The following is an 18,524-nucleotide window of genomic DNA, read 5'->3' as shown; positions in this document are numbered from 1 at the left end:
AAGGGCATCCGGCGTAAAACATGTGCCAAATCACTATGTGGATCATACAGATGATCCGCTGTGGCGACCCCTAACGGGAGCAGCAGAAAGAAGAAGAAGAAGATATATATATATATATATATATATATATATATATATATATATATATATATATATATATATATATATATATATATATATATATATATATATATATATATATATATATATATACATATATATATATACATTCTCCTTTCCATGAGACCTAAGAGAAACATTCTCGCTGGCTTCTGATCTGATCCTATATGATCTGAAACCATCCTGGATCAGTGTTGGTGAAACATCATGGCTCAGCACCATGGACGTCTGATTCTGCAGAGCTGTCTTGTGCTGTAATGTCACACGTGATTGGGATGTGTGATCCTGTTGGAATTAATTGGCACAAGAGCATTCACTCCCGGGATCTCAGAATCCCATCTTCTGGTGTTTCTGCTTCTCTGTGTGGATTTAGAGCAGTCTGTGAATGAGAACAAAATCATTATCAGATGGAATTATAATTCCTCAATTTAAATAAATTTTATTATTCATGTACTTGAGTGAAATGTGACAATCTCGATTTCAGTAACTTACAGCACTTGTTGTGATATTGGTGAATCTGGAGTGCAAGTGTGATGATCTGAAACACAAAGTGCAGCAAACAATACACCGTTAGAGAGTACCTTGTGTCACGTGACATCCTGTTTGATTTCACGCAAGTTCTGAACAAAGCTTAATGAAGAATCAATTTGACTTGTCATGTATGTAACCCCACAGTGTTATGTACTGCATACATTAACTTACTTTCTCCCTTAACCTGATCCATAAAGTTGTCGACTCAGGTTTTCACTCCAGAGAGATGCAATGGATTGGGAATTAACTAAAACATAAACTAAACATTTTTAATGGACTGTGAATAGTCACCAGGTAGTCATCAAATGCATACCTGGATGTTGACATTGAGGCACACTACAACAGCAGTGAAAATTTGACATTTCACAATCACATCCAATTGCCGCCGGTATTTGAATAACTCATTCCAAGACGATGATAGAGTCGATGTCAATCCTGTAAAGAATAGCAAAGAGAGTGTTAAAAGACTTATTCTTACTTACGTTGATGTAAAGACAATGGAGGAGATCATACGTCCATCAAATGGGAGAGGAGGACATTAATATAAATATCTCTGTCCTTCAACGTGAACTACAAAGACATTGGTGGACAATGAACAATATATGTGGGATTTGAATCATGTAGTTAAGGAACCTCTCTTCTTCACATCTGGCAACACCAATACATGAACCCCAAGGAAATGGTCCTTTGTTTCCATTGCGATTTGATCAGCAATCTCTTCAGGTACGGAAAAATAGAAAAACGAAATGAAAAGGAATATGAACAGTGACTTACCTTGAGAGAGCTTTAACATCCAGTGTGTTTCTTTGCTCTGCATTGGAATAGAAAGAACAATAATTGCACTCTCACAAAAAACACACACACACACACTTCTAGTGCATCTTGAAAATGAGCAACAAATTTCTTTTGAACCTGTGCAGGAGGCAAGTAGAGCTGCTGGACCACCTTCAGCAACACAGCTGACGGTTTGGTTTGATTATACAGCTTTACCCAGAAACCAAGAGGTAACTTTACTGTTACCGTCCATCCTACGATACCTGGGATCAGGCTCAAAATGAGGACAAATTCTGGCACCTCACAACTCTATTGTTGAAGAGATAAATCATGCTTTTCTCGCAAAATTTCCTCGAAAGGAGTGGGTTTGTTCATTCGCAGATACTATTGTGGATGAGAAAAATGAAGTGGCAATTCCAAGCGAGTGCCTTACTCATTTGGGGTCTTAAGGCTGTGTTATGTTTGTGGGGTAGATGGAGGAATTTCATAAGAAAGATAGGATTGTATCGAGTTGCTTGGTCCGTCGACGTGTTGGAGACACCTCGATATAAATTAAGCATGGAAACTATGAGCTTACGTGTTACGTGTCACTACACGGGGGTGCTGCTGTGTTAAATTATGTGGAGTTTAAGGATAATTTCTCCCAGTATGTGAATGCCCCCTGTGACCTTTTCTGATGTTGTTGCATTTTAAGACTGGCAATTAAAAAAAAAAAAGTGATTATATCCTCAAAACAACAACAACCAATCTGGCAAGAAACCCCACCTCGAGAGAGGGCAACGAGCAAACCACGCCCCAGGAGTGGATGATTGATGGGCGTGATGTCAGAGTGGAGGAGAGTGAGGTTAAGATGTGTCTCACGTTGTGCGACAAGAAGGCAGTCGGGCCAAGAGGTTCAGAGCAGGACAGAAGCGAGTGAGGCAGAGATAGCACCCTTTTGCAGATCAGCGGCATTGGCAAACGCGATCGACGAAAGAAGTTGCATGGCAGTTTCTGAGCCCTGGTGTTGGGTATCGCCACCAAATTTGCCTCCTGTACGTTTTCCTGCCCAGAGAGCAGTTTGGTGCCATTTGGACCTCTGCACACATATATATATATATATATATATATATATATATATATATATATATATATATATATATATATATATATATATATATATATATATATATCAAACTTTGTAAAGATTTGGAGCGTTCCTGCACGATCCAGTTTTCACACATGGCCAACTACATGTTTATGCTTTCCACATTTGTCATCCAAAAAAACAAAATTTGGTTTACAGTTGCAGCAGATTCATTCAACAAAACCAAAAATGCTCCACATGGAGAAGTGCTTTGAATTTTTTGTTTAAATCAAAAGAAAACTGGAAGAGCACTCTTCAACGTCACGACCGCCAGATATGCGTCTGCCCACAATCATTATTACATCGTTATACATACTTGAACAAAGTTTGATTTAAATCCCTGAACACAGATTCAAAGTATTAAATAATTCAAGCTGCCAGACCCCAGTGTGTGCCCCCATTTATAATTGCTACACCGTATCCCTGCGTGTCGTAAGAGGCGACTAAAAGGGTTGGCATCAGGAAGGGCATCCGGCCATAAAGCATTGCCTCAAAAAGGGTACCATGATGAGTACAATTATATGTGGGCAGGGTACAGTCCCAAGTACCCCGTGGGGGTCCTCACCCCCTCTCGTCAAAAATCAAGGTGTGGAACCCGATCGAAGCAAGGGAGAAAATTACTCCATTCGTGACAACCAAATGTCTGATGCCCCACGTGGAAATCGGTTTCTGAGGTTTGTGACATGGAATGTAAGGATAATGATAGGGAGATCAGGAGAAGTGGTGGAAGTATTGGTCAGAAGAAGAGTGGACATATGTTGTGTGCAGGAGACGAGATGGAAGGGAAGTGGTGCAAGAATGGTGAAGGATAGGCAGGGACAGAGTAGAAATTTGTGTGGTAAGGGTGCCCGGAAGGAGTGTATGGTGTTGGTGTCCTGTTTTCTGAGTAGTTTGTAGACAGTGTGGTGAGTGTGACTCGAGTGAGTGAAAGGTTGATGATGGAGATTGGAAAGCTCTTAGTGAATGTCATCTCAGGATATGCCCTGCAGGTCAGGAGAAGCGATGAAGAGAAGGACATGTTCTGATGTGTGATAGAGAAGTTAATGGAAAATATGAAGATGAGGAATTTGTTGTGGTAGGAGACTTGACTGGACATGTGGGAAGGGGTACAGATGGTTTTGAAGGTGAGTTTGACATGAAGCTGGGAGTGCATCAGGGGTCAGTACCAAGTCCACTACTATTTGTAGTTGTGATGGAGGTGCGAGCTCGGAGCGCAAAGGAGGGTTTACCGTGGGGGTTGTGTGCAGATGATTTGGTGTTTATTGCGGAGAGTAGGGATGGCCTGAAAGAGAAGATGAATAAATGGAAGGAATGCATTGAGGCAAAAGGTTTAAAGGTGAATATCAGAAAAAACGAAGGTGATGGTAAGTGGTAAAACATGTGGTGAGGTGGAAAAACCTGGGAAGCGGCCGTGTGCTGTGCGCAGGAAGGATGTTGGAGTGGATTCCATTCAATGTACAATGTGCACTGAGTGGGTTCATCAAAAATGTTGTGGTGTGAGAGGGTTATTAACCAGTATGGTAGTTACATTCAAGTGTAAGGTGTGCAGAGAGGGAGTTACAGATGGAGGAAATGTTGAGTAGGATCTCGGAGATGGCGTGCAATTGAACGGTATGAAAACATTTTACTACCTATGAGACATGCTGAATGGAGAAGGTGGATCAGACTCGGCGACATTTGCTCGAGTGAGATGTGCATGGAAGAAGTTTCGATAACTGAGTGCCGTGTTTACGAGGAGGGGCGTGTCGTAAAGGTTGAAGGGAAAGGTGTATGCTACATGTGGCAAGTGCTATGATTTGTGGAGCGAGACATGGGTAATGAACGTAGAGCAGCAACGAAGGCTGGAAAAGGTGGATATGCGAATGGTTCAGTGGATGTGCGAAATATCATTGAGAGAAAGCAAGACAAATGATTAATTGCTGAAGATGATGGGAATAGAGCCTGTGATGGATGTTGTGAGGAGAAAGAGGTTGGGATGGTTGGGTCATGTGTTGAGGAAGGATGAAAGTGACTGGGTACGAAGAGTGATGGAAATGATTGAAGAAGGAAGTAGAGGAAGGGAAAGACTTGACTAATGGTGGTGGGAGAAGAAATGCGGGTAAGGGGTTAACAAGGGGAAATGCAGAAAATAGGGCAAAGTGGAGAAGATTGTCATGGGGCCCGCAAGGCTAACCCCAGCACTAGCAGGGAAAATGGTCTTTAAAAAACATGCCTGAAGACCATGCAACCGATACGGTTCAAATTTAAATACATATTCCTCATGACTACTCGATAATAACTGTGACTTTTCATCTCGATTGAAGAAGCAGTTCAAGAGAAAGAATATTTCAAAGATTTTTGTTCAATCCAATATGGCTGCCTGACCATGTGACCTATTAATTATATGTAAACACTCTGGTATCTACAAAGCTTGACGAATATATGGGTGAAGTTTCCCCTCGATATGTCAAGCCATTCTGGAGAAGATGATTTTGAAAGGTTTGAGGGTAACTCCAATATGGCTGCCAAACCATGTGACCTACAATACGATGTCATACTTGGACAACTTTTTGTTCCTCGTGGATAGGTGATTAGACCTGTAAAGATTCACCTCGATCTGTTCAGCCGTTTCAGAGAAGAATATTTTTGAAGGTTTTTATGTCAAAAACAATGTGCCTGAAGAACCACGTGACTGATGACATCATCAAATTTTTTCCCCCCAGAAGATTTAGCACCAGATCAACCTCAAAAATTTTCATCCTGATTGGATAAAGCATTCGATGCATGCAATTATGATGTGTTTCCTATGAGCAGTACTTCACATGTACAAGTTTAATTTTTTTTCCATGGAGCGGTTTTTCGGAGATGCAGAGGTCCAAAGCTTTTCCTTTTTTTCCAACATGGCTGCCACACAATGTGACCTATGATGTCATAATTATCAAAACATTCCACATGAGTAGTCGCAGCGAAAGGAAAAATTTTCTTGTCAATCGGATAGGCAATTGCAGAGAAAACAGAGAAAATTAGCATGGAAGGACATTCATGCATACGTACATACCGATGTACAGATGTATGGACAGAGAACCCAAAAACCATAATGCCACCGGCGACTTGGTCAGTGGAGGCACAACAATTTGTAATATGACTCTTAAAATTATTTTGCAAGCAACGCTGCCACTGGCAGTGCAGCATGTATATACATATATCTATATATCTATATATCTATATCTATCAGGTCAGGTCAGGTATGGGAGCATGTGCCAGAACAGCGCGTCGCTGCGTCCACTTTCCGCCGGTACTGCAGGGGCCTCCGTCTGGCCATCCCCCAGGCAAATGCCAGGCCCATCCCCATCTCCTTGAGATGATGGTCAACCTGCAGCAACCACGAGGCACGTGGTCGGCCCACTGGCCTCCTCCACTCATGAGACTCCCTCGCTGAGAGAATCTGGTGAGCATGATCAGCGTCAGGAAAACGAGCCACATGTCCATACAGCCGCAACTGACGCTCACGGACTATGCAGGTAACAAATCTCATCCGAGTCTCTCTCAGCAACCGCTCGTTGGACAAAACATCCGACCAGCGATAGCCAAGGATTCTCCGAAGAGACCTCGTACCAAAGGAATTAAGTCTCCGTCTCAGATCCTTGGTCAGAGTCCAAGTCTCGCATCCATAGAGCAAGACTGGAAGTACCAAGGACCTGAAGACTTGGACTTTCGTCCTCCCGCACAGGTTCCGGCAGCACCACACCCCATGATCCAGTGAATGCATGACTCCCCAGGCCCGACCCAGACGTCCATTGACCTCTGACTCACAGCCAGCAGAGACATGAATATCATTGCCAAGGTAAGTGAATCTCTCCACGACCTCAACATCCTCACCACAAACAGACACAGACAGGACAGCGGCATCCAAGATGTCACTGAAAGCCTGGATCTTAGTTTTGACCCAAGAAACCCGTAATCCCAGCGGCTCCGACTCCTCATTCAGCACCTCGAGGGACCCCAAAAGGATATCTAAAGTCTCCGCAAAGATGACTGTATCATCTGCAAAATCAAGGTCCGAGATCTTGACATTCCCAAACAATGCACTGCAGCTTTATCTCTCCGACATCCTCCCTAAAATCCAGTCCATGCAAGTGCTGAAAAGTGTGGGGGCCAGTACACACCCCTGATGAACTCCAGTAACAACTGGAAATAAGTCAGAGATGGTACCACTACACTTCACATCACTCTCAGTACCAGAGTAAAGTTCAGACATCAGATCGATCAGTTTTGGTGGCACCCCACGAAGACCAAGAATCCTCCAGAGGACATCCCGATTCACTGAATCGAATGCTTTACAGAGATCAATATAGGCTGCAAGCAGCCCCTGCCGAAACTCTCGTCTGCGTTCGGTGAGGACACGAAGAGTAAGTATACGGTCAATCGTTGACCTCTTTGGTGTAAAGCCTGACTGATCTGGACGCTGGTGCTCAAGCAGATGGTGGCGAACCCTATCAAGAATTATCCGAGCAAAGACCTTGCCCGGCACTGAGAGCAGCGTCACCCCTCGGTAGTTGTTGCAGTCTTGGCGATCCCCCTTCCCTTTCCAGAGAGGGACAACAAGGCTCCTCTTCCAATCAGTTGGGATGATGCCTGTGTTCCAGGCAGAGCACAAAACTGCATGCAACGACATGAGTGCTGCATTTCCACCAGCCTTGAGAAGTTCAGCATGGATGCCACAGATCCCTGGAGCTTTGCCCCGTTTCAACTGGTTCACCGCAGCCCGTGTTTCCACAAGCGAAGGTGGACCACAGTTGATTCGAGGGTCAGCAACAGGGATTGTAACACCCTTGACATCCAACTCAACAGCTGGGGGATCAGCCTGGTACAACCACTCAAAGTAACCAGCCCAGCGGGCCTTCACTTCAGACTCCTCTGTCAAGAGCCCACCGCTCTCTGCTCTAACTGCAGTGCTCCGAGGGATGGGCATGGATGAATGCAATGCGCGAATTCCCCTCTAAGCGGGACGAGAATCACCTGCCCACAGGTGATGCTCTACCCCCTCACAGATGCCGCGCACATAGGCCTCCTTGTCCACCCTCAGTGCACGTACAGTTTTACGCCTCAGCTCCGTGAACAGCTCAGCTCTGCCATTCAGCCTGGCCCTGCGACTCTGGTCAATGGTATCCAGTGTCCCTTGAGAGACAAAATTCTTCTTTGCCCTGCAGTGAGTTCCAAGACATCCACCGGCAACATGAAGGACGGTGGTCTTGAAGGCACTCCACAACTCTTCAGGACCCCCCAAAGCACCCAGACCACCGAAGTGTCCACTCAGCCAGTTCGCAAACTCCTCAGCTACTCTCTCATCCCTGAGCTTGCCAAAATCCAGCCTAGGCTGGGATGGTACCATTCTCCAGGATTTAAGGTGCAGCTTTAGAGTTGCCACAACAAGCCTGTGGTCACTATTGAGGAACTGAGCACTCCGGTAGACCCTGCAGTTCTGGATCATCCTCCAACGACCGTCAATAAGGACATGGTCAATCTCCTTTGCCGCACCACCAGCGTTGGAATACCAAGTCCAGCGATGAGCTTGTGGGCGCTGAAACCATGAACCGGCCACCCTAAGTCCATGACTTCTTGCAAAGTCAAGGAACTTAGTGCTATTCTGGTTCATAGTTCCTGACCCATGGGGACCAACACACACCTCATAACCATCCCTATCAGTTCCAGTCGATGCATTGAAATCCCCCAAGAATAGAAGTGTATCTCGTCTGGGGCACTGATCAACCACAGACTCGAGTGTGGCGTAGAATGTGTCCTTCACGGTGAGATCACTCGCCTCAGTCGGAGCATAAACAGAGACCAGGGAAATGACACCTAAGGAGTGACGAATCCATAATCTCATAATACGTTCGTTGACTGGTGTTACCTCAATTATCATTGGGGTCAGCTTATTGGACACAGCTACAGCAACTCCTTGGGTATGGTAACCATCAGAGCGACCAGACCAATAGTAGGTGTAACCACCCACCATTACCTCGCCGCAATCCGGTCTCCGAACCTCAGAGAGAGCTGCAATCCCGATGTCCAAACCCTTGAGCTCAGATGATAACAGAGACAGGTGATCATCCTCTCTTAGGGATTGGACATTCCAGGCACCCACCCGAAGGGACCGCCTCAGGTTAACCCAAGGAGACCGCCGTCTGGTGGACGACAGCACCACTCCGACACACTCTCTCGCAATCTGACCCAGGGATGTTACCCCGTGGTTTCCCTCCTATCATCAAAGATTGGGAGTCCCGAGGGCTTTTCCCCAATCCCGTCATCCGGTGAGCTGCCATGCGAAGGGAAGCTGCACAGGAGGTACTCCCACGGAGTGGGTTTTCAGATTTTTCTGCGTTTTTGTATTTTGCGGAATGAAGGGTTTTACGGTGGCCGGAGTGCAAATCCTGCCACCAACCTCCTCATAAAAAAGTAACCCAACTGCAGGAGGACGTCCGCAGACACAGTTGGGCACTAGATATCGATGGCCGTTGGCTCACAAGGAGCTCCTCCGCCCTTTGACAGGTTTTGTTTTTAATCCTGCTGGGTGTCCATATCCAAACATCCTCCTCACCAGAAAACCTGGTGGGGGGAGGCGGTTTAGTCGCCGACAACCCGACCATGGAACAGGTTAGTACAGGTTTACATGGTGCCTGTAGCAGGTCACAGATCTAACCTGACCTGACACATATATATATATATATATATATATATATATATATATATATATATATATATATATATATATATATATATATATTGTTGCGGTCTTCGCGCCCGCCGGCGTGCGACGGCCACGTAACTCGAATCGCGGCACGTCGCCCACCGGACGGACAATCCAGTCGTGACCCTCTCGGACTAACGCCGGGAACCAGTCACGGGTGGACCTTTCGGTCTCACCGCGATCGAGCCAATCAGCCCCCGCGTGGGATAGGGTTGCTCGCCAAATTCGAACTACCTAAGTACCCACGCGGAGGGTAGACCGGGCGATCGCACCTCGCCGCAGGTCGACTTCGGACACGGGCCACTTAAGCGACCCGTTCCGTACTATCAGAATAACCGAGCGGTGTTATCGTCGACCTCGACGGTTCGATTAATTATCGGGCGTACTCAGCCCACTACCAACCCTTTACGTGAAGCAAGATGGGGGTTCAATGGGGAAAAAGACGAAGCGAAGCGGGAAACAGTTCAACAATAAAGCACATTTATTCGCGACGAACGGAAAGCACACAAATACAATTCCACCAAATGCACACAAAAAAGAAAACACAATTCCATTTACACAAAAAGCAAACATAAAAGTGAAAACACAGTGCAGAGCTAATACCGACTACCGAGCACACGGCAACACTTATACAATTCTACTTCACAGACGGCGCCGACAACACATACCCAAAACCAAGGAAAAGAAAATCCCCCAAGAATGAGGTAGGCCTGGGGCCGAGACCGGGTCGGGCCTACCCGTCTGGTGATGAGACGCGGAGCGGCGATGGCCCCGCAACCCGCGGGCCTCGTGGACCGTGCCTGGCAGGGGGTGGGAACGGGGCCCCCTTGGTCGCACTATCTCAGCGCGGGGGGAAACAGGAGGGGGGTTGCTGATGCTCGGGGTATAGAGGATCTTTATTATCCCTGGTGTGCGTCTCCACCTCGGCCAGGTCGCGCTGCCGGCCTCCCTCGGGCGTGCAGCTCCTGGCACCGACGCGAGCACCCCCTCGTCCGATGTCGCCGCCTTTCCACAGCTCCGTCCCCTCCGTTCCGACTCCAACGCACACGACGAGCAGCTCCACCGCCCGCGAAGTCTTGACCCTCTGCTTCCGACTCTCCTCTTCTTGACTCTCCTTTGCGACTCTCTTCTGACTGACGAACACCGTCCTTTTTATCCCCCCGTAACTTCGCCTTTGACCCCCTCCCTTTGACCTTTCACCTCGCTCCCCATTGGCCCGAGAAAAAGTGGGCGTGAAGGCTTTTTGATCCACAAATTTGCATATATCGATCGTTCTGGAGGCGGGGCCAAATCGCCCCTCGCTCACCGATTGGACGGCAAAAAGTGGGCGTGTGTCGTTTTTGATCCGTTTTTGAAGCAGAAAATCCGTGATTTTGTACACGCTGTTCAACGTGCGCCCTACACGAGTCCAGCATCGGTGCCCATGAGTGGCGCGAGATGACGGTGATGCGATGGTGGCGAGTTGTGACGGTAAAGGTCGTGGCGGTTGTGGTGAAGCGGTGGTTGTGGTCGGTGGTTGATGTTGTGGTTGTGATCATGGCGGTTGGTCCAAAATAAAGATAGTAAAAGAAAAACGGCTATCCTGAAGAGTCGCAGCTCGTATAAATGACATGTATTCCCACTAGACAACGGGTTTGGGCCTAACTACACATGCACTTACCGAGATACCTCACCTAAGGGACCTGAATGGTGGTTTGCGAATCTGGTAACCACAACAATATATATATATATATATATATATATATATATATATATATATATATATATATATATATATATATATATATATATATATATATATATATATATATGTCGATTGTCACGAAACTGAGTCAAACAGGTTTTGGGGCTGTACTGCTCTTAATATATTAGTTATAATAACATATATATGCTGTATGTATACGTTTTGATCACACCTTTCAGGGGATACCTAGTTTTATATGTTTTTGATGAACACTCTGAAAACTAGGAGTAATAATGTGTCATATTTTAGGTATTAAAAATTTTTTTTTTTGCAATAATTATTATAAATTGCATTTTATAAGTGCATCAGGGTATGTTAGGCATCCAAATATAATTTAATTGTGATGCCATATTTGTGTGTTTATGTTGAAACAAACATGAATATGTTTGGTGTGGACCCTAAATTTTCACAAACATTTTTATGATGGGGAATTTATGTGAAACCATGAGTATGCACTCTTTTCTGTGCAGTAATCCTACATGGAATATACCTACAAAACAGTTCTATCACAGTAAACTTTGCAAAATAGTTAAGGCAATTTGCATAAACCATGTTTTGAATAGAAATACTTGATAATAAAATGAAATGTGAGATAAACCTGATTTGGGGCTGTTTCTACTGAAGCCATGAGTATGCCTTTTGATTATATATTCACTGTGACCAGGGATTAAAACATTAGTAAAACTATTAAGTTACCATAAGGGTAATACATCACCCTTAATATATGCTTAATTCCAAATCTGTGGATGCATCACCCTTCCATTTATTACAATTTCTGCCTAACCTGAAACCATGCATATAGACAAAACCATGAGTATGCATCATTTATTCAGAGCATATGTTCATTATTTCAAGATACTAAGGCCTTCCCACACAGATGTGGTACTTGTGCTTGTATTTCATGATTTTGCATGCCTCAAATTAAATGTTTGTTATTTCAGGAACATTTGAGTCAATCATTTATCATTTAATTTGAAACCATGAGTATGCCTTAATGTATTAATGAAAAAATTTTGTTTACTCATTTGCCACATGCACCTTCTTAGTCGAGAGGATAGAGTGTTGGATAAGCATATAAATACCTTGTAATATGTTATGGTGGATCAGTATTCTCAATTATAAGTTACTCTATTTTACAGAGAAAATAACCGATATAAATCTAAATGAAACCATGAATATGCATTAATATATCTACAACTTTAAATATTGATGTCCTGTGTGCACAAGTCATACCTTCCTTGACCACCCAGACTCTTCTAGATAGCCGAAGATGTATTTATTTACGAACACTGAACTGCCCCAGTAATGGTGAGAACTGATATAAGGTCATGTTTATAAAAACAAACTGATTTTTAATAACACAAAATGCAATTATATTCTACTTTTAAACAAAACCGTTTCTCAGTCACATTTATTACTGAATCGCAAGCACATGCTTATTGTATATAGGTAAAAACTGATATATAATAGGTCAGTTATATATTACGCAGAAGTAACTGCTTCTTAGTGTGATTAATTAGATGCATACTCATGGCTTCAAGCAGTCACCACACATAATTTAAATGCGTTGTGAAAATTTCAATTTTCGGAGTTAAGGTGCCCAAATTCTCCCATGGATTCCTCAACATGTTTTCTGTAAGACCACAGAAACTTATGATTATAGCCTAAATTTGGTGCAGATGTCCTCCGGACCCTAAAAGGTGCAGTTTTGTGACAATCGATCATATATATATATATATATATATATATATATGTATAGATATATATATACATATATGTATATACTGTATATGTGTGTACGTGTGTGTGTCTGTGTGTATGTGTGTGTGTGTATTTCCCTGTGTCATAAGAGGCGACCAGGGTTGCGTCAGGAAGGGCATCCGGCGTAAAACTTGTGCCAAATCATTATGCGGATCATAACGGTGTGTGTGTGTGTGTGTGTATATACATACATATATATATATATATATATATATATATATATATATATATATATATATATATATATATGTATGTATACATAGGTGTGTATATATATGTATATATATATATATATATGTATGTATACATCGGTGTATATATATATATATATATATATATATATATATATATATATATATATGTGTGTATATATGTGAATATATATATATATATATATATATATATATATATATATATATATATATATATATATATATATATATATATATATATATATATATCTATATGTGTGCATATATATAGATTAAACTCAGGAGATGTATACTTTGTTTGCAGCCTTTGGCTGCTGGTTGTGTCATTGCTGTGAGCGTGGTTGTGCGGTTGATGGCCCCATATTTCCTGTAAGCTCCTACTCATTTTGCCGATCACTGAAGGATGATGGACTGAGTCAACCCACCTGGTGTTATTTGGAGACAAAACGAGGGCTCAAACTCAAGACCCCAGGATCTTAAGCCAGCTACCTTAACCGTATTACCAACATGCTTTGATATCGAATATATTTTTTTAAAGCAATGCCATCATACCTTCAAGAAGGGAACAAGGTAGAAGAATCTTTCCAATAGACGATCTGAAAAACTTGGAGGTTTCTGCATGACAGACACAAATAAATTCAAAACATCTTGTATCGGTCAAAGTGGATTTCCTAAGGACTCAGAAGTTCAAAGTGCTGTCGCTGCTCGAGTGATGAGGTCCTTGGGTTTGATTTCTGGGTTGAGGCAGGATTTTTTTCACACGAGCTCCACGCAATAATTTATTCCTGTTTATTAATTTTTCGATGAGATTTATCTCTGATACACACATACGTACAGTCATACATGTGCACAAGAACAGATTGGTCTCCATTCCATCTCCTGAAACCCACCCACGTGTGGAGATAGCAGTCAACAACAGCAACTTGCACACACATATACACACATATACACACATATACACACATACTGTATACACTGATGAGCCAAAACGTTATGACCTGCGCCAAGGTCCAGTTCCAATGCTCGCGTGTCCGTTGTAGGCACTTTCGATGGTGGACTGGAGTCATCATTGGCACTCTGACCGGTCTGCAGCTATGCAGCCCCCTACATAGCAGGATGTGATGCACTTTGGATTGAGACACATTCCTCCTGTGACCACCATTAAAATTTCCTGTGACTTGTGCCACAGTAGACCTTGTTGGTTTGGACCAGACGGGATAGCCTTCAGTGCCCTCGCGCATCAATGAGCCTTGGGCACCCAACACCCTGTCGCCGGTTTGTGGTTTGTCCCTCCTCGCACCACTGTCGGTAGCCACCCACCACCACTGACCGGGAGCACCCCACAAGCTTTGCTGTTTCAGAGATGCCCTAACCCAGTCGTCTGGCCATAACAATTTGGGCCTTGTCAAAGTTGCTCAGGTCTTTACTCCTGGCCATTTCTCCTGCATCCAACACAACAACTTCAAGAACTGACTGTTCACTTGCTGCCCAATATATCCCACCCCTTGACAGGGGCCATTGTAACAAGATTATCAATGTTATTCACTTCACCTGTCAGTGGTCCTTATGTTTTGGCTCATCAGTGTATATGTGCACATATTAACACACACACACACACACACACACACACACACACACACACACACACACACACACACACACACACACACACACACACACACACACACACACACACACACACACACACACACGTCAATACTTTCAGATCTGGGAGGGCTGTGTTCCATTTTATGAAACCCACATATGGAGTTAACAACTAATGGCACACACAATTTGGGGCCTCCTCGTCAGCACATAAGACGTCGGCCATTATAATGCTTGCAGTATTGGTGTGAGAAATCCTGAGGTTATCCCGATTACTCAATATCTCAGTGGGATGTTTCCACACCAGCGATGATGTCCTTGGGTTGAGTCAGTAATCTTTTTTCACATGAGCCCCATGCAGGAATTTATTGCTGTGTATAAAAAAATTCTTTTTTTCAAAAATGTACCTCATTTAAGCCATGCCATCGTACCTTGAAGAAGGGAACAAGGAAGAATAATCTTTCCAAGAGATGATCGAGAAAACTTTCGAGCTTCTGCAGGACAGACACGGAAGAACAAAATATGTTATACCAGTCAAAGTGGATTTCCGGAATTGTCTGTAATTGTCAAGGAAATCTATACAGTACCACCTGGAAATCTGTACTGAAAAAGGAACTGTGTGTCCATGCATCCGTGTGTACATGTGAGATCCAGACGCCTCTACATATATATATATATATATATATATATATATATATATATATATATATATATATATATATATATATATATATATATATGTTACTAAAACACTCATATTGTGTATATGTATGTATGTATGTATGTATGTATGTTCCCAAAATACAGCCAAAACAGTGAACGATAGCGCAAAAATGTTCAGCCGACCTTACTCACCATTCGTATGCGGTGTGCAGTATCAAGTTTCGTTCAAATCGGGCAACGCAAAAATTAGTAAAAAAATCAATTCCCGATTCAGTCAAGTCCTCTCTTTGGGAGGTTTTGATCAATGCAAACAACCTCGGCAGTATAGTTCGCTGGAGCTATCTTTTTTTTTTTCTTGAAATCATTTTTTCATCAACCGCTGTCACAACTGGAACCCAACGGGTTCATGGGTCATCTCTTACCTTATACATGCCTTGTGTTGGCTTAATGGTTTGGGTGGTGGGCTTTGGATCCCAGAGTCCTGAGTTCAAATCATGCTCAGCTGTTGAATTAATACCAGGTGGGGTTAACTCAGCCTGTCATCCTTCCGAGGTCGGCAAAATGAGTGCCAGCATGCTGGTATGCTGTGTCGGAGTGGCGACCCGTCCAGGATTGTGCCCAATAACTAAGGAGACTGCTTTAGCAGCACCAACGCTCTGCAAGGAGTATGGTCCCAATCTCCTCCTATACCTTTATACCCCTTGATACCCGGAAGATCTCTTAATATACCTAAAGACCGATGATAACCTTAAGACCCCTTTTAGGCCCTCATGATGCCTAATACCATTGAGACCCACAACATCGTTTCGACCATGAAGAAATCAACACTCCAATACCCTGAATATCCTTAAAGATTCATAAGACCCCAAATTATCCTTTAGAATTACCCTTGAGAATCATGCATAATAAATACCCTTTAGAATTACCATTTAGAATTACCTTTTATAATTACCCTTAAGAACTACCCTCTGATGCTATTTTTTCACATGTCAGGATTGCATGTGAAAGTTGACTCACAGCGAAAATGTGTGTGTGTGTGTGTGTGTGTGTGTGTGTGTGTGTGTGTGTGTGTGTGTGTGTGTGTGTGCGTGCGTGTGTGTGTGTGTGTGTGTGTGTGTGTGTGCGTGTGTGTGTGTGTGTGTGTGTGTCACTCTCTGAAGTGGGGGAGGCTGGTACAACATAATCACCCCCATGGGTAATGTGCTGGTATATATATATATATATATATATATATATATATATATATATATATATATATATATATTTATATATATATATATATATATATATATTTATATATATATATATACGAGCAAATATTACCCTTTGCTTCACTGACAGGTGGTATTAAGGAGGAGAGTTGAGAGAGGAGGGAGAGAGGAAGAGAGGTGGCAAGAGGGAGGGGCAGCTTGGAAGGGTGGAAGAGCAAGGAAGGGGGGTGGGGAGAGCTATGCCTCACCTCATGTTGCTTTACCGTGGGATGGAGGGATGTGAGGAGGGGGAGGGACAGAGAGAGAGAGAGAGAGAGAGAGAGAGAGAGAGAGAGAGAGAGAGAGAGAGAGAGAGAGAGAGAGAGAGAGAGAGAGAGAGAGAGAGAGAGAGAGAGAGAAACTATGAAAAAAAAAGAAGAGAGAAAGGTGAGGGTTAAAGGATAGGTTTGTCATGAGAATGATATGTTATGCTTCATGACAGAACACAGATTAAAAAAAAAACTCATGTCAGAACAGCTATACACAATGACGCAACAGAGTTTAAATGTAATCCGCTGGCAAATTTGCAAAAACTTTGATGTCCCAGTTCCAGAAATTTTGTGGGAACATGAACCCAAAGTAATCACTGAAAACATGGAAGTACCTCCCACTCAGGTACGACCTAAGGATCCCATCGAGCATGAACATCGAAAATAAACTGTTGCCACCAGATATCATACTTCAGGGTGGGGGGGGGGGGGTGAGAGAAGAAGGCATTGCTGACTGAGGTGTTCATACCAGCGATTTTGGACTAATGATACAGAAATCAAGAAAATGACCAAATACCAAGACCACAAGAATGAAGTGAGAAGATTGTGAAAGATGAAGAATGGCAAAGTTGTACCAGTGATAGCTGGAGCTACAGGAATGATCACAAAGAACATAGGGACTCACCTGGTAGTGGCTGGATAAGAAACCAGACAACCACTGGTAGGCATGGATGACCCACAAAATATATAATGGAGAAGAAAGTAAATACCTATGGATTTATTTTTTTTAATGCCATGAACAAACCTTGGTACATCACGGGTGATAACGGTTGTGTTGAAGTTTCATCGAAATTGTGTGTGGTTTCAGAAAAGAAAGCAATTACATATTTTAGGAGGAAACCCCCTCCCCCTACCCCCCATAGAACCCCTTAGCCCCCAATGTTTTTTTCATGTTGTGAAGAAACTTTGGTACATCATTGGTGGTAAAGATGGTCAAGTTTCATCAGAATTGCGTGTGTCGGTTCTGAGAAGAAAGCAAATACATATATTGGGGGCAACCCCCCTTAAATCCCCGAAGAGCAAATTTTTATCAGTTCATGAACAAACTTTGGTACGTCATGGGTGATGAAGGTTGTCATGAAGTTTCATTGGAATTGTGTCTATCGTTTGAGAAGAAAGCAAATACCTCTTTGGGGAGGAAATCCACTCCCCCCCCCCACAACCCCTCTTCCCTCCATAAATTCCCTCTGCAGACGCCATCAAACCCCGTTTTTTTAACAGCCATCACGGGAGATGAAGGTTGTGGGCAAATTGCATTGAAATTGTATGTGTAGTTTCTGAGATGAGGTTGCAAGTATTTGTGGACGGACTGATGGACGGACAAACGGACGGATGGACGGACGGCACGCCATCAAATAAGCTCCCTGGAACTCCTTTACAGGTGAGCTAAAAACCATCCCTGGGAATATTACAACAAACCAACGACAGTTGGACGCTGTACGGGACTCAGTGACAATCCTGAAAAGAGCCCTCGGCACAAAACTTTGAGAACAGAAAAGTTCACAGCTTGGTCCATGAATCGTGACCTCTTACTGAAATGAACGTGAATGCTTTGAGCCTGTTCTGGAAGGACTCCATTCCACATGGGATGAAACTTTGCCACCACAGCACCTGTAACAGGTATGGCATGTCCACACACCCACGGAGAGTCCGGACAGATCCAAATCTACCCATATGTACCATGTCCTTGTGTGCTGTGCTGGACAGGATCTGCACTGTACAGCTCGGTAAGTGACTTAAGC

General features: G+C 43.5%; 1 protein-coding gene across 2 annotated transcripts; it reads right to left on the bottom strand.

The window, feature by feature from the left end:
• Positions 1-278: 278 nt before the first annotated feature.
• LOC147017438 (uncharacterized) lies at positions 279-15,091 on the bottom strand. Of its 2 annotated transcripts, XM_085847933.1 has the most exons (6): positions 15,032-15,091; positions 13,548-13,610; positions 1,426-1,462; positions 965-1,086; positions 613-658; positions 279-499 (listed from the first exon to the last, which is right to left on the bottom strand). In XM_085847933.1, exons 3-6 carry the CDS (start codon positions 1,442-1,444, stop codon positions 381-383), a joined length of 306 nt encoding a protein of 101 aa, XP_085704059.1. In that variant the 5' UTR covers positions 1,445-1,462; positions 13,548-13,610; positions 15,032-15,091; the 3' UTR covers positions 279-380. The 2 variants fall into 2 exon arrangements, with proteins under 2 accessions (XP_085704059.1, XP_085704058.1); XM_085847932.1 differs by lacking the exon at positions 15,032-15,091 and having other exon boundaries at positions 13,548-13,747.
• Positions 15,092-18,524: the final 3,433 nt, after the last annotated feature.

Source organism: Eptatretus burgeri, chromosome 11 (assembly GCF_056783735.1).
Source record: "Eptatretus burgeri isolate ZD-2024b chromosome 11, Ebu_testis_v1, whole genome shotgun sequence".
Classification (NCBI taxonomy): domain Eukaryota; kingdom Metazoa; phylum Chordata; class Myxini; order Myxiniformes; family Myxinidae; genus Eptatretus; species Eptatretus burgeri.
This window is presented reverse-complemented; position numbering and strand designations above follow the sequence as displayed.